This window comes from Etheostoma spectabile, unplaced genomic scaffold (assembly GCF_008692095.1).
Source record: "Etheostoma spectabile isolate EspeVRDwgs_2016 unplaced genomic scaffold, UIUC_Espe_1.0 scaffold559, whole genome shotgun sequence".
Classification (NCBI taxonomy): Eukaryota; Metazoa; Chordata; class Actinopteri; order Perciformes; family Percidae; genus Etheostoma; species Etheostoma spectabile.
This window is the reverse complement of record NW_022605627.1, coordinates 332,811-346,034: the sequence shown is the minus strand read 5'-3', so window position 1 is coordinate 346,034 and position 13,224 is coordinate 332,811. Positions and strand designations below refer to the sequence as shown.

Below are 13,224 nucleotides of genomic sequence, written 5' to 3'. Positions count from 1 at the left end.
ACGTAGAAAGTAAATTTTTACTGGAGTTAGAGGATGAGGGATGTCACAGATACTTTTCCTAAAAGATATGATTGGTGGAAATGATTAGCAACCGTAAGCAGGGGTGAACCTTCCACGGTGGGTGGGGGAGATTTTACGTGCCTGGGGCGATGTTTTGCAATTTTACCATCTGATGTTGGTCATACTAAACACATCTACAGGTACACACACTGAAACTACAACAACAGCTGTAGCTCCTCAAACGGACGCACTTGAATCACAGCTAAGTAAATTGCTCTGTAGTTATGATGAGTTGTGTCGAAGCAAACCGGGTAGGTGCCCCTTAACTCCCACACACGGCCAACCACTCAACCGACTGACAATGACAGTAACCAGTCAGTCAGTACACATGTCATGCAGTCACCTTATTCAAACGCTGACCAACACTCCACTAGCACCACTGAAAGCGTGATTGCTCTCAAAGACCTTCCCCTCTTGCAGAGGAAAGAATTCAAGATCCATGGTGGACAAATTGGGGATAACACATCTGAGATAAGCTACAGTAGTATCAGTAAACAGATTGATCAAGGATTAAAGGAAAAGCACACCAAAGATGAAATCACCAGAGCAGTGTTTCGTGTCATAAAGCCTGGCAACTTCAAGGAAATGCTCGCCAGCAAAGATGAAATGACAATAACGGAGCTAAAGAGCTTCCTACAATCACATTTAGGGGAAAAGAGCAGCACTGAACTGTTTCAAGAACTGATGAATGCCAAGCAACATGAACATGAAACGCCACACCAGTTTCTTTACAGAATGATGGGGCTTAAACAAAAAGTTATATTCACATCAAGGCAGACAGATTCCGACATTAAGTATGAAGCACGAACAGCACAGAATGTATTCCTTCGCACAGTCTATCAGGGCTTGGGTGAGAAACATGATGACATCAGACGTGAGTTAAGACCCCTTCTCTCAGACCCCACAGTCACTGATGAGGCTCTTCTGAGGCAAGTTACAAAGACAACAAGTGAGGAGAGTGAGAGGAAACGACGCTTGGGACGCAGCAATCGCCCAAAATTAGTCACGCTCAGAGTAGTGAAGTGGGCATCGTGAGGTTAACAAAGGACAGTGTACCACTGATACCAGTGGCAAAGGAGCTACTCACAAGCTGAGCGCTCAAGTACAGGCCCTGACCCAGGCAGTAAGCTCCCTACAGTCAAAAGTTACAGCAACAGCAAAGCCTTCAACATCTGAGCCTCAATCCCAGTGTACTTGCCAGTGTCTCAATAAACAGAACAGACAGTTAAGAAAAGAGAGACCACATGGCTGCCCTAACTGCATTGCCAGTAATCCGACTAACTGCAATCACTGCTTTACATGTGGGGAAGAGGGGCACCGTGCTGTGGGATGTTTGAAAAAAACCAAGCCGTCGGGAAACGCCCCCCCGGTCATGGCAGAGGGACAACCAGTGACCGACTGTAGTATTCAGTCCCACCCAAATCCAAACAAACCAGTACCAGCACAGGTTAACCACAAGCTCATCGACTCTCCTCCATCAACAGAGGCCATGTCTACGTCACAGCGAGTAGCTAAGCTAATTGGAAAAAATGTTTATTGAAATGAACCTAAGTGGTTTACTGTGACGCCCTGCTAGATTCCGGCGCCCAGGTTAGCATCATCGACCCGAACATGGAAACAAAAATACCTGCCTCAACAGGAAGTGCACCCACTGTGTGAGCTTATGGGAGATCAACGGCTGGATCTCACAGCAGCTAATGGAGAACCAATCCCATACGATGGATGGATGGAAGTCACCTTTAACTTACCTGGCAACGATGATCCAAATCTTGCCATCAGAGTACCCTTCCTGGTCAGTTGTGTGAGCCTTGTGAGACCAATATTGGGCTTCAACGTGATCGAAGAGCTCATCCTAGGGCAGGAGAGTGAAATTGAAGCCATTGCCATTATTGTGAAATTGCTGAGGGAGGCTATGCAAATTGAAAATGACAAAGCTGAGGCAATTGTGAACTTTGTACAGACCCAGGAACCAGTCCATGACAATGGGCTTGTGAGAGTTGGTCGGCATGAGGTCGTTATCCACCCAGGTCAAGTTGTCCACGTCAAATGTAAGGTGCCAGCTGATTTCACTGATTCTGTGGCGTTGTTCGAGGTCAACCATCCAGACCTGAGGCTGGACCAGCTAGATATTGGTGATGGTCTGGTTGAAGTTCATCACACCCAGCAGCCTTATGTTGAAATCCCAGTGTGCAACTACACCCAACACAACATTACCTTGGGCAATTTCACAGTGTTAGGCAGTATCCAGCCAATCGACAAGATAGTGGAAACAGACCAATTAACTGCATTGAGTTCAAATGTCAACTCCTTGTGCCTATTGGGGGGGACAAAGGTCAAACAGAGCAACGGTCCCAGCTGTGGCATCCCCCCGTTGATGTAAGCCAATTGAACGATGAACAGCAAGCAGTAGTGAAGGAAATGCTCTATGAGGAGTCAAATGCATTTGCTCGGGATGAGAACGACATAGGGTGTGTTCCAAGCCTCCAAATGAGCATAGCTCTGAAAGACGACATCCCAGTGCAGCGGTCCTATGCGGCGGTCCCCAAGCCTCTCTACAAAGAAGTCAAGGAGTACATACAGGACTTACTAGCAAAGAAGTGGATAGTAAAATCTAAGTCCCCATACTCTGCTCCAGTGGTTTGTGTCCGCAAAAAGGACGGAAGCTTGAGGCTGTGCATTGATTATAGGCTCCTGAATCAAAAGACAGTCCCAGACAGGCACCCCCTGCCACGTATTCAAGATCTAATTGACACGCTCGGGGGATACAGCTGGTTCTCAATTCTGGATCAAGGGAAAGCGTACCATCAAGGCTTCATTGCAGAGGGATCCCGTCATATGACAGCATTCATCACTCCATGGGGTTTGTATGAGTGGGTGCGCATCCCCTTTGGGCTTTCGAACGCCCCAGCCGCATTTCAGAGGAGCATGGAGGAAATGCTCAACTCCCTGCGAGATGAATGCTGCATTCCGTATCTAGACGACGTCCTCTGCTATGCTAAGACATTTGAAGATCATGTGAGGTACTGAGACGGTCCTGAGGGCCCTTCAAAAGCACGGAGTAAAGCTCAGGCCAAACTAAGTGTGAGCTTTTCAGAAAGAAGTGCGTTACGTGGGAAGGTGGTCTCTGCTGATGGATGGCGGATTGAACGGATTGGAGGCCATTAGGCGTTGAGAGGTAAAACCTAGCACTGTTGGAGAAGTTCGTAAACTAGTGGGATTCCTCAGCTATTATCGGGCGTATGTACAGGACTTCTCTAAAATCTCCAAGCCTATGTATGAGCTCTTGCAAGCCAAACACACAGCCAATGTGATGCCTCAGCTCAAGCAAAAGAAGGGAAAAGGGGTACAGCTGTCATCCAGGACCCCGATACAGTGGATGGAGGAGCACCAAAGAGCCCTAGACCATCTTGTAGATATCCTGTCCAACCCACCCGTGCTAGGTTATCCTGACTTCGACCTCCCTTTTATACTACACACAGATGCATCAGAACAAGGGCTTGGTGCTGTGCTATACCAACGTCAGGGAGGGAAGCTCAGAGTAATAGCCTATGGATCCAGAACACTGACACCCGCAGAGCGAAATTACAACCTTCACTCAGGCAAACTCGAATTCCTGGCGTTAAAGTGGGCGATAAGTGAGAAATTTCGAGATTACCTTTTCTACGCACCCCACTTTGTTGTGTACACTGACAACAATCCGTTAACTTATGTGATGAGCACTGCCAAGCTCAATGCTGTCGGCCACCGATGGGTTGGTGAGCTTGCCGATTTTCGGTTTGAGGTGAAGTACAGACCGGGGAAAGTAAATGTGGATGCTGACACACTCTCCAGATTGCCATTAGACATTGACAGCTATGTAGAGTCATGCACAGAACAGCTGCCCAGAGACACCATTCTGGCAACATGGGACGGCAGTAGAGCAGCTAAACAAGGAGATGTTGCTTACGTTGCCGCCCTGAACATGTCAAAAGAGAGTTTGCCCTTACAGTCACCGGAGTTACTCCCAACCATAAGCTCTGACGAGCTCATCAAATCCCAGCGAGAGGATCCGACCATCAGTCAAGTCATCAGACTAAAAGAGACTAGCAACACTCTGACCAGTGACATGAGAAGGGGAGTTAATGGTCCTACAAGGAAACTTCTGCATGAATGGGGGAAACTTCACCTCAAAGATGGGCTGCTGTACAGAAAAACCAGCCACAGGAGTCAACTAGTCTTGCCCGCCCAGTACCGACCCTTGGTCCTGAAGTATCTCCATGATGATATGGGTCATATGGGGACCGAAAGAGTCCTCGCCCTCACTAGAGACAGATTCTATTGGCCATACATGAAACAGGATGTTGAGGCTTATGTGACAAGAAAGTGTCCCTGCATCAAGCAGAAGAAACCTGTCTTACCCATCAGGGCGCCAATGGGGAGCATTACCACCAGCTCACCACTTGAGCTGGTGTCTATTGACTACCTACACTTGGAATCTAGCAAAGGGGGCTTTGAGTACATTCTGGTAGTTGTAGACCACTTTACCAGGTTTGCACAAGCTTATGCTACCAAAAACAAGTCCGGAAGACAGCTGCAGAAAAAACTTTGATGATTTCATTCCACGATTCGGTTACCATGGAAACTACATCATGACCAAGGGAGAGAATTTGAGAATGAATTTTCCAAACCCTGCAACAGCTCAGTGGAGTGGGTCACTCAAGGACCACCCCTATCATCCTCAGGGAAATCGGCGAGAGATGTTAACCGTACTTTGCTTCAACTGCTCAGAACCCTGGAGGAGAAGGAAAAGGAGAGATGGAGAGAACATCTGCCACAAGTCGTCCATGCCTATAACTGTACAAGGCATGAGGCGATTGGGTTTTCCCCTTTCTACCTAATGTACGGCCGACACCCACGTCTGCCTGTGGATATGATATTTGGATTGGCTGCTGATGAAGAAGCAACCTCTCCAAGAGGCTATGCGGAGAAATGGGCCTCTAGAATGAAGGAAGCTTACAAACTCGCCTCTGAGAATAGCCAACAGTCAAGTTCTCGGGGAAAGAAATACTATGATCGACACCTGAAGGGCGTTGTCCTTGCACCAGGGGACAGGGTGTTGGTGCGTAACTTGAGTGAAAGAGGAGGTCCCGGTAAGCTAAGATCGTACTGGGAAGGCATGATTCATGTTGTGAAGGAGAGGATTGCTGAGGGGCCTGTCTACAAAGTGACACCGGAAACAGGGGGAGACAAGGTACGAACACTACATCGCAACCTGCTTCACTTGGTCAATGACTTACCTGTAGATTTACCCCAGCAGTCACAGAAATCTACAACTAGAGAAAAGAGAGACTCAACAAGACACCTATCCACTCTGTCAGAAGAACCACAATGTCGACAGAGAACCAGAAACAGGCAGTCAAATGCAAAGGAACAGAGAGAATGGATCTCAAGCAGTGGCTCTTCTGAGGATGAGGATGATGTACCACAATACTGGCTAAGAATACCTGTAAGAAAAGGAACTGAGAGTACACAAGAGCAGCCTGTATGTGAGCCTCAAAGAAACCCTAATCATGCAACAGCCACTGAGAGATCTGGAGAAACCCGACCACTCAGACCTGAAAGAGACACCAGAAGGGGTGGACGCGTCAGTGTAGAGAGCGAAGGAACTAGACACAGTCAACCTGGAGAAGAATGGACTGAAGTGGAGCACTTTCCTCTTAACCATGCAGAATGTGAGCAGGAAGATGGGATGCAGCAAGAGGATAGACCAGTATCCCCCCAGATAATAAATGAGCGGCCCTATGATGAGCAAGCTAATCATCCACAAACAAGGAGGTCCACTCGTGACAGAAAACCTACCCAGATGTTCACATATGAATCGTCAGGGCAACCTTCCTCCCAACCCAGATCAGTGTGCAACACAGTGGGGGCTGTTAGACCACCTTCAATGCCAATCTGGGAAATGCAGACATACCCTATAAACTACCACCCCCGTTCAGCATAGTGCCATTCCCCCACAATATCAATTCACTTACACTCCAGCCGTGCATACACTCGCACACCACAAGTTGTATACGATTGGCACACATAGGCCTACACATACTTACACCCACACAACTTACCTGGAACTTACCTTTGGGTATTGAAAGTGGTCATGAATGTAAAGTTTGAGGTAAAAGTTTAGAAATGTCTGGAGCCATTTTTATTTTTTTTGTCGGGAGCGTTGGGACGCACACGAAATATGTCACATTTATGTAATTTTGTCTGTTATCTTAGGGTATTATTTAAATGAAAGAGAACCATTTGATATAAGCCATAATGTTTAATCATTTATTTCTGCTAAGAGTACAAGGTCTTTATAGAACAGCATTCTGGTGCTGCCAGCAGGGGGCCGTGTGGCGCTGTGCTTTGCTCTCACGGCACTCTTGTGAGCGGACTCTCGTTGCTTCGTCATTCTGCTGAGCGACGCTGTACTGAAAACAAGCACTCGTCTCCTGCTAATATTTTCTCCTGTTACACAGGTTTGTGAAGCTTCAAAACTTGTATACTTCTACAGATATGGTTAAACAGTTAAAATTGTAAACTTAGATCGGTTTGGTGGAGGGAACATATTACGTTTTATATGGTCTGTGTACAAGTAGCTAAAAAGTAGTATGGGCCTTACTATCGCGGCTGTCACAAGATGGCGCCGACAGTGAACTTTCCGTTGAGATCAAAGGAGTGAAATAAGATTTAAATATTTCTTAGTTTTTGGCTCCAGGGCATTGCAGGTTGGTTTTAAATACATATTTGTGGTGAGAAAACAGCTTGTGTTAAATGAATGTTGTTGTAATGTGATGTATATGTTTGACAAAAGTTAAAACTTCATCAGTCTTCAGCTCAAGCAATGGTACAGTAATGACAGCCGTTAGTGGCAAGGTAAAAAGTGTGTTTTCCTAATTTAACTAACGTTTTATTAGTTGATGTTAAAAAAAGGTGAACAGCCTATAAATGCTGTCTGTCTAATGGTACTTTCTGTTAGTGGTAAATGCTAGCTCAGTTATAGGACTGAATGAAGTTAAATGTATCAGGACATATTTGAATTGTAAATTGTAATGGTTTAATTTGAAAGCTAAGGAGGAGGCTAACTAGCTAAGGTATTTTGTTTTGTTCTGAACTTTATGTTGATGCTGATGTATAAAGGAAATCTGGAGAATTATAAGTATTTTTGCATGTCTGCAAATAAAAGGATTCTGCTGAGCGACGCTGTACTGAAAACAAGCACTCGTCTCCTGCTAATATTTTCTCCTGTTACACAGGACATCATATCTGCCTACAGCGTCTCAATCTGAGACCTGTAACATTACCGACGGGGCTCGTTGATGGTACCGCCAGAGTTTGGTAAGCAGGCTTTCTGCCATTAACCCAGCACACCTGACATTTCACTGCATTGTTCACAAGTCAGTTTTTTCCCCCACAAACTGTGTGGAAAAATGAAAGAGACCATGGATACTGTGACTCAATTGGTTAACTTTGTTCGCAAGAGACAGACACACTTCCTAGGTTTAGAGTTATGATAGGAAGCGATAAAAACTAAAAGCTAACTCACGTTGTTATAATGACATTTTGAGCATGTTTAGAGGCTAAAAAAACATTTAAAAATTGCCCAGTTTGAGCCTGTTGGGTGTTAACTCTAGCAGGAGGATAACACGGTGTAGGCAGCACCGATTGTTTCAGTTTTTCTCTCTACTGACAGCACTCCAAATTTACAAACAGAGCTATGTGTTGGAATCTACCGCAATTCTCCTTTAATATCTGATGACGCATTGGGGTCATTGGAGGTTTGTGGAGTCTGATTTAGTTCAGCAAGCTACAGGTGTGTGGAGAATTGGTGAGAGGAGATTCATTCAAGAGATTTCAGGAAAGAGCTGCACGTGGCGGGCTGACGGCTGCATACCAAACGGATAACATTAATGAAGACAAAACCTCTGAAAGACTATTCTTTTTTTCCCGCAACACATAATCTAAACTACAACACACCAAAGAGCAGGCTTGCAGAGAAATCACAGAGGGACACTGGAAAGACCCAGAGCGGAGGTTGTCTCAACCCGGAAGAAATAATTGAAACAGCGGCTGGGTGAGTCAGTCTAACACAGCACAACCCCTCTTAGGAAGGAAAAGTAAACACTCATCCAGACAAACACAGGTCTCCTACTTACATTTAATGCATCACACAGGGAGAGGAGACAAATCCATTTTTGTTACATGCTAGGTTAGCCTTTAGTAGCTGTGTTTTTTTCTTATATGAGTAACACTTAAAATAACTACATACACTAAAATATCACATTTTCCACACAAAGAAGGTAGGTCAATAACATACATGCTGAACAGGAAAGGGCCCACAATAGAGCCTTGCAAGACACCAGTTAATGAACATAGAAGTTTAGATCTATAATTATCAATATTAACAAGTTGGGAGAGGTAGGATTTGGTAAGTTTGAGAAAATGTGAAAATTGACTTTGCTTTGACCTGATGTTTTTTCTCTAAGTGAAAATTTAACAAAAGCAAATTCAATATTTTAATCTCAATTAATGTCTTTTAGCTGATGTCTACTAATCATTAATAAAAAGATTCATTACAGCCTTTAAACCATTTATAAAGGGTGCCGTAGAAAGTGGTTATAATCCTTATGTATCAAATTTCCTAGACTGGTTACAGACATCTGTGTTGTCAAGAGAACATATACATTTAGCATTATTGTCAGACTATTTCTTCCCACAGTCTGATACATTCAACCTTTACTGTACCTTAACTACACTTTCCTAACATAATTTAACGAGCTCAAAACATGTTTCTCCCTTTTAGACCCCCCATAGACGTGTAGAGTCACCCTGCCACTGCTGCAGGCTGTTACACTGTACCTTTGCATGTGTGTTAAAAAGCTCAAACAGAGCCATGGCCAGTGGCTCCACTCCTATGTGTCCCTCTTGGTATTCCTGCAGGTAGTAGGCCATGGTCTGCCTCTCTGTTTCCGTCAGCAGCATATAGGCCTGCTGATCCAGAGACACCTGAGCACCTGGTGGGCCTACACCTCTGTATGCTGCTGGCTGGATGGAAATACAAAAGAAAAATCAAGAGAGAAAATAAATGAGGGCCACACAGATAGGAAAATAAAAGTTATCTAACTCTAAAACCCCAGTAGAATGCAAATAGAACGTCTACAGATGTGTGCAGAACTTTCATCCCCCTTCTTCTCATCCAATGCACACGGCTGTGAGCTCAGGGGAAATGCACCACTTCAAAGCTGCAGGACAAGTCAGTCAGAAGTTGCTTGCCTTTTAGACTCCATCATATATTTTTTTAAGCAGCTCAACTTTGAAAAACAGCTTTTCTCACTGAGCTTTAGGCGGTCCTGCAGCTTTTATGCAAACTGTGAAAACCTTTGTATTGAATAATAGGACTTAAGGGGAAAGATCCCCGCCCATAAAAAGTTTTAGCTGTGAATATGAATGTGGACTTGGAATGTTTAAAAGCCTCTGTGTTATATGCTTTAATGTTAAGAGAGAGAGAGAAAGAAATTTGTGGAAGTCTCAGATGTCCTCTAAATTATGGCATGTCAACAGTCATGTTCTAACCAATCAGATCCCCAGAGCAGGGGCCCTAATTCATATACAGCAGACTGCGCTCACCAGCAAGCTGCTTTGTGATAACTATTTCCATTTGAGTCACTATAATACAAGCCTTGAATACTATGGGCCCTATTTTAACGATCTAAGCGCAAGGCGTGAGGCGCCTGGCGCAGATGCGTTTAGGGCGTATCGAAATCCCTTTTGCTAGTTTGACAGCAGAAAAAAGGGTCTGTGCGCGGGCGTAGGGTTCAAAAGGGTTGTACTCCATTAATTCATAGATGTGTTTTGGGCGTAACATGCAATAATCCAATCAGATTACATTATAACAGAACAGGATTACACAGAATCCAACCATTCCCTTTAAAAGCCAGACTTGTTTGTACCTTGGCGCATTGCTATTATGATGGTGGATTTGCACTGTCATATTTTTATTTTTTAATCTTTTGCATTTGTGTGTGCTGCTGCGCTTCCCTGTGTTTGTGTAACAAGCATAGAGTGCGCGCTGTGCACGAGCCTAGGCACGATTTACTAATGCGCTGTTAAAATTCAATGAAATGCTGCGCTATTGACTTTAGATCAGGTTTTTGTTGGTCAATGGCGCGATCACTTTCTGATGCCGCAAGATAGTAATAGGCCAAGAACACCAGAAAATACCTCCCTGTTAGACCAGCACGCCCATGGGCGCAAAGATGGGCGCAGGTGCACTTGCCTTTTAAACAACGTGGGCGCTGCACGGGAAATTAACAACTGCGTTGGTCTTAAAATAGCAAAGACACTTGCGTCGGACTTTGTGCCCCAAACACATTCGGCTTTCAGAGCAGTATCATTTATACACTGTCCTTGATTTATGGTTACCCAGCGGTTGTTACAATGCTTGTTGGACATGCATTAAATCATCTTGGCCACCCATCCGATCTCAAACTAGAAAGTTCATTAGAGCTCAACCGCCTGGGGCACAAAAATTGGACCTATCTCTTAAGAATAGCTGCTTAATTATAGCAGAGCCTTTGATGCAGACTGTGTTGGTTTTCTGCACATATTAGCATAGAGCTCAGCTGTTTACAGTATCATCAAAGATCAATTAACCCTCTGGGGTTGAGAGCTTGGCCAGTGGAGCTCAGTAGGATTACAATAAATGTGTCATGTATTTTTCATTTAATGGCTTTACAGGTTTTTATCATTCAGAAAAGGCAACAATTTTTACACAAAAGTTACACTTTCCAACGTTTAAACTGCTAAATAATTTGTTTTTTAATAGTACGTGAATTAAACAAAAAAGAAAACTTTTACATCACTCAGTCACAGCAGGTAAAATTCCACAGACACTGTCTGTCATATCAATGCCATACATACAGTTTAAAGAGGTAATATGTATTCAGAGGGAAGTAATGCATGGCTGCCAGTCTTACCTTTCCTAATATAGGTGTAGCTTTGGCTGAAGATGGTCTGCAAAAAAGAAGAAAACAATGTCTAGCATACTTAAGAAACAAATTATATTCATCCTACAAAACAAGTTGAATTGAAAGCAACACATAAAAGTAAAAGCATCAACATAAATGCCTCATCAATTCCTTTTTAAGTATTATTATTTTACTAAAAAAACAACGTGCAGACTAACACAAAATTAATCTCTCTCAAACAACACTTCTTATGACCCACTATCTATTTTCTCTTCTCCTTCTGTGTCGGACATTTGTGGAGCCTTTTCATGCAGAAACGGAAGTGAAGATAATTACCCCTTATGAAGAGTAAGAGCAACTGCATGGAGGCGCAATCACGGAAGGTTTGTGTCACATGGATACATGTGTTGTTGTCATTATGTTAGATTAGATTATACTTTATTTATCCCACGACGGGGAAATTCTGTCGTTACAAGTAGCAGCATAGCAGCAACAGCAAAAAACAAAAAAACAAAACAATAACACACAAACAAGTAAGCACGAAAGAAATACAAGGCAAGAAATACGCAAGAAATAGACAATGAAATATGGTAGACTGAGTAAGTAAAATGCCGTCAAACAAAAGGAATTTTAAAGTGCGGTTGCCATGATAAGAGAAACAATATTGCGGTGTAAGTGACGTTAAAAATTAAGTTGAATGTGTAATTAGAGCAAGAAGCAAGAGTCGGTAGCATAATTTAAATTATATTAACCTGAGACCAATAATATTGAAAAGTAGTACTTGTAATAAAATAATATAATCCAATTAAAGATAAACAGAAAGTGTGTGATGTAGATGGGAGAAAAACAGGAACAGAAACTACAACACTATCAGGTAGTGCAGGCGTTGTAGAGTCTGACCGCGGCCGGATGAAGGACCGGCGGTACCTCTCCTTCTTACACCGTGGGTGTATCAGTCTGCTGCTGAAGGAGCTGCTCAGGACCCACAGTGTCATGTAGGGGTGAGAGGTGTTGTCCTGATGGATGTCAGCTTGACTAACATCCTCCTCTCCCCTACTTTCTCTATGGGGTCCAGAGGACAGTCCAGGACAGAGCTCGCTCTCCTGATCAGTCTATTGACTGTCCTGTCCCGGTCCGGCGAGCTGCCCCCCTCCAGCAGACCACAGCGTAGAGGATGGCAGAGGCCACCACAGAGTCATAGAAGGTCCTGAGGAGAGTCCTACACACTCCAAAGGATCTGAGTCTCCTCAGCAGATGGAGGCGACTCTGGCCCTTCTTGTAGAGTGCTTGGGTGTTATCATTCCAGTTCAGTTTATTGTTTAGGGAACACCCAGGATTTGTAGCTCTCCACTACATCAATGCCCATCCCTGGATGCTCACCGGTGAGAAAGGGATGTTTTTCCTCCTGAAGTCGACTATCATCTCCTTTGTCTTGCTGGTGTTAAGTGAAGCTGGTTGAGCTCACACCAGCTGACAAAGTCCTTGATAACCGACCTGTATTCCAGATCGTTCCCCTCAGAGACACAACAACGGCTGTGTCATCAGAGAACTTCTGATGTGGCAGTGGGTGGTGTTGTGGTGAAGTCCGGGTGTAGAGGGTGAAAAGGAAGGGGAGAGCACCGTACCCTGAGGGGCACCGTGTGCAGTGCACCACTTCAGCACACGTGATGGACGCCTCACATACTGTGGTCTGTTGGTGAGGTAGTCCGTAGTCCGTGCAGACAGATGTTGGTCCACTCCGGCACTCTCCATCTTCACTCTGAGGAGCGGAAGGATGGATGGTGTTAAAAGCAATGGAGAAGTCGAAGAACATGACTCTCACAGTGCTCCCGCTGTCTCCAGGTGAAGCAGCGATCTGTGCAGCAGGGAGATCACTGCGTCGTCCACTCCACCCAGGTGGTAAGCAACTGCAGGGGGTCCAGCTGTGTGCCCACCAGGGTCGCAGGTGACGCAGGATGATCCTCTCATGGTCTTCATCAGGTGAGAAGTCAGGGCAACAGGCCTGAAGTGGTTTGGCTCCTTGGGTCGCGGTGACTTTGGTACCGGGACCACACAGGAGGTCTTCCACAGGGCTGGGACCTTCTCCAGGCTCAGGCTCAGGTTGAATAAGTGCCTGAACACACATGTGTATGTATGTGTAAGCACAGTGTGAGTAACGATGCTCCAAAGACAAATT

General features: G+C 44.7%; 1 protein-coding gene across 1 annotated transcript in view; it reads right to left on the bottom strand.

The window, feature by feature from the left end:
• Positions 1-13,224, bottom strand: part of LOC116686935 (whirlin) — a gene marked incomplete at its 3' end in the record, with an annotated part of 136,364 nt that overhangs the window by 15,574 nt on the left and 107,566 nt on the right. The window contains 2 exon segments of the mRNA XM_032511953.1: positions 8,941-9,126; positions 11,058-11,094. Coding sequence (XP_032367844.1) covers positions 8,941-9,126; positions 11,058-11,094 — 223 coding nt within the window.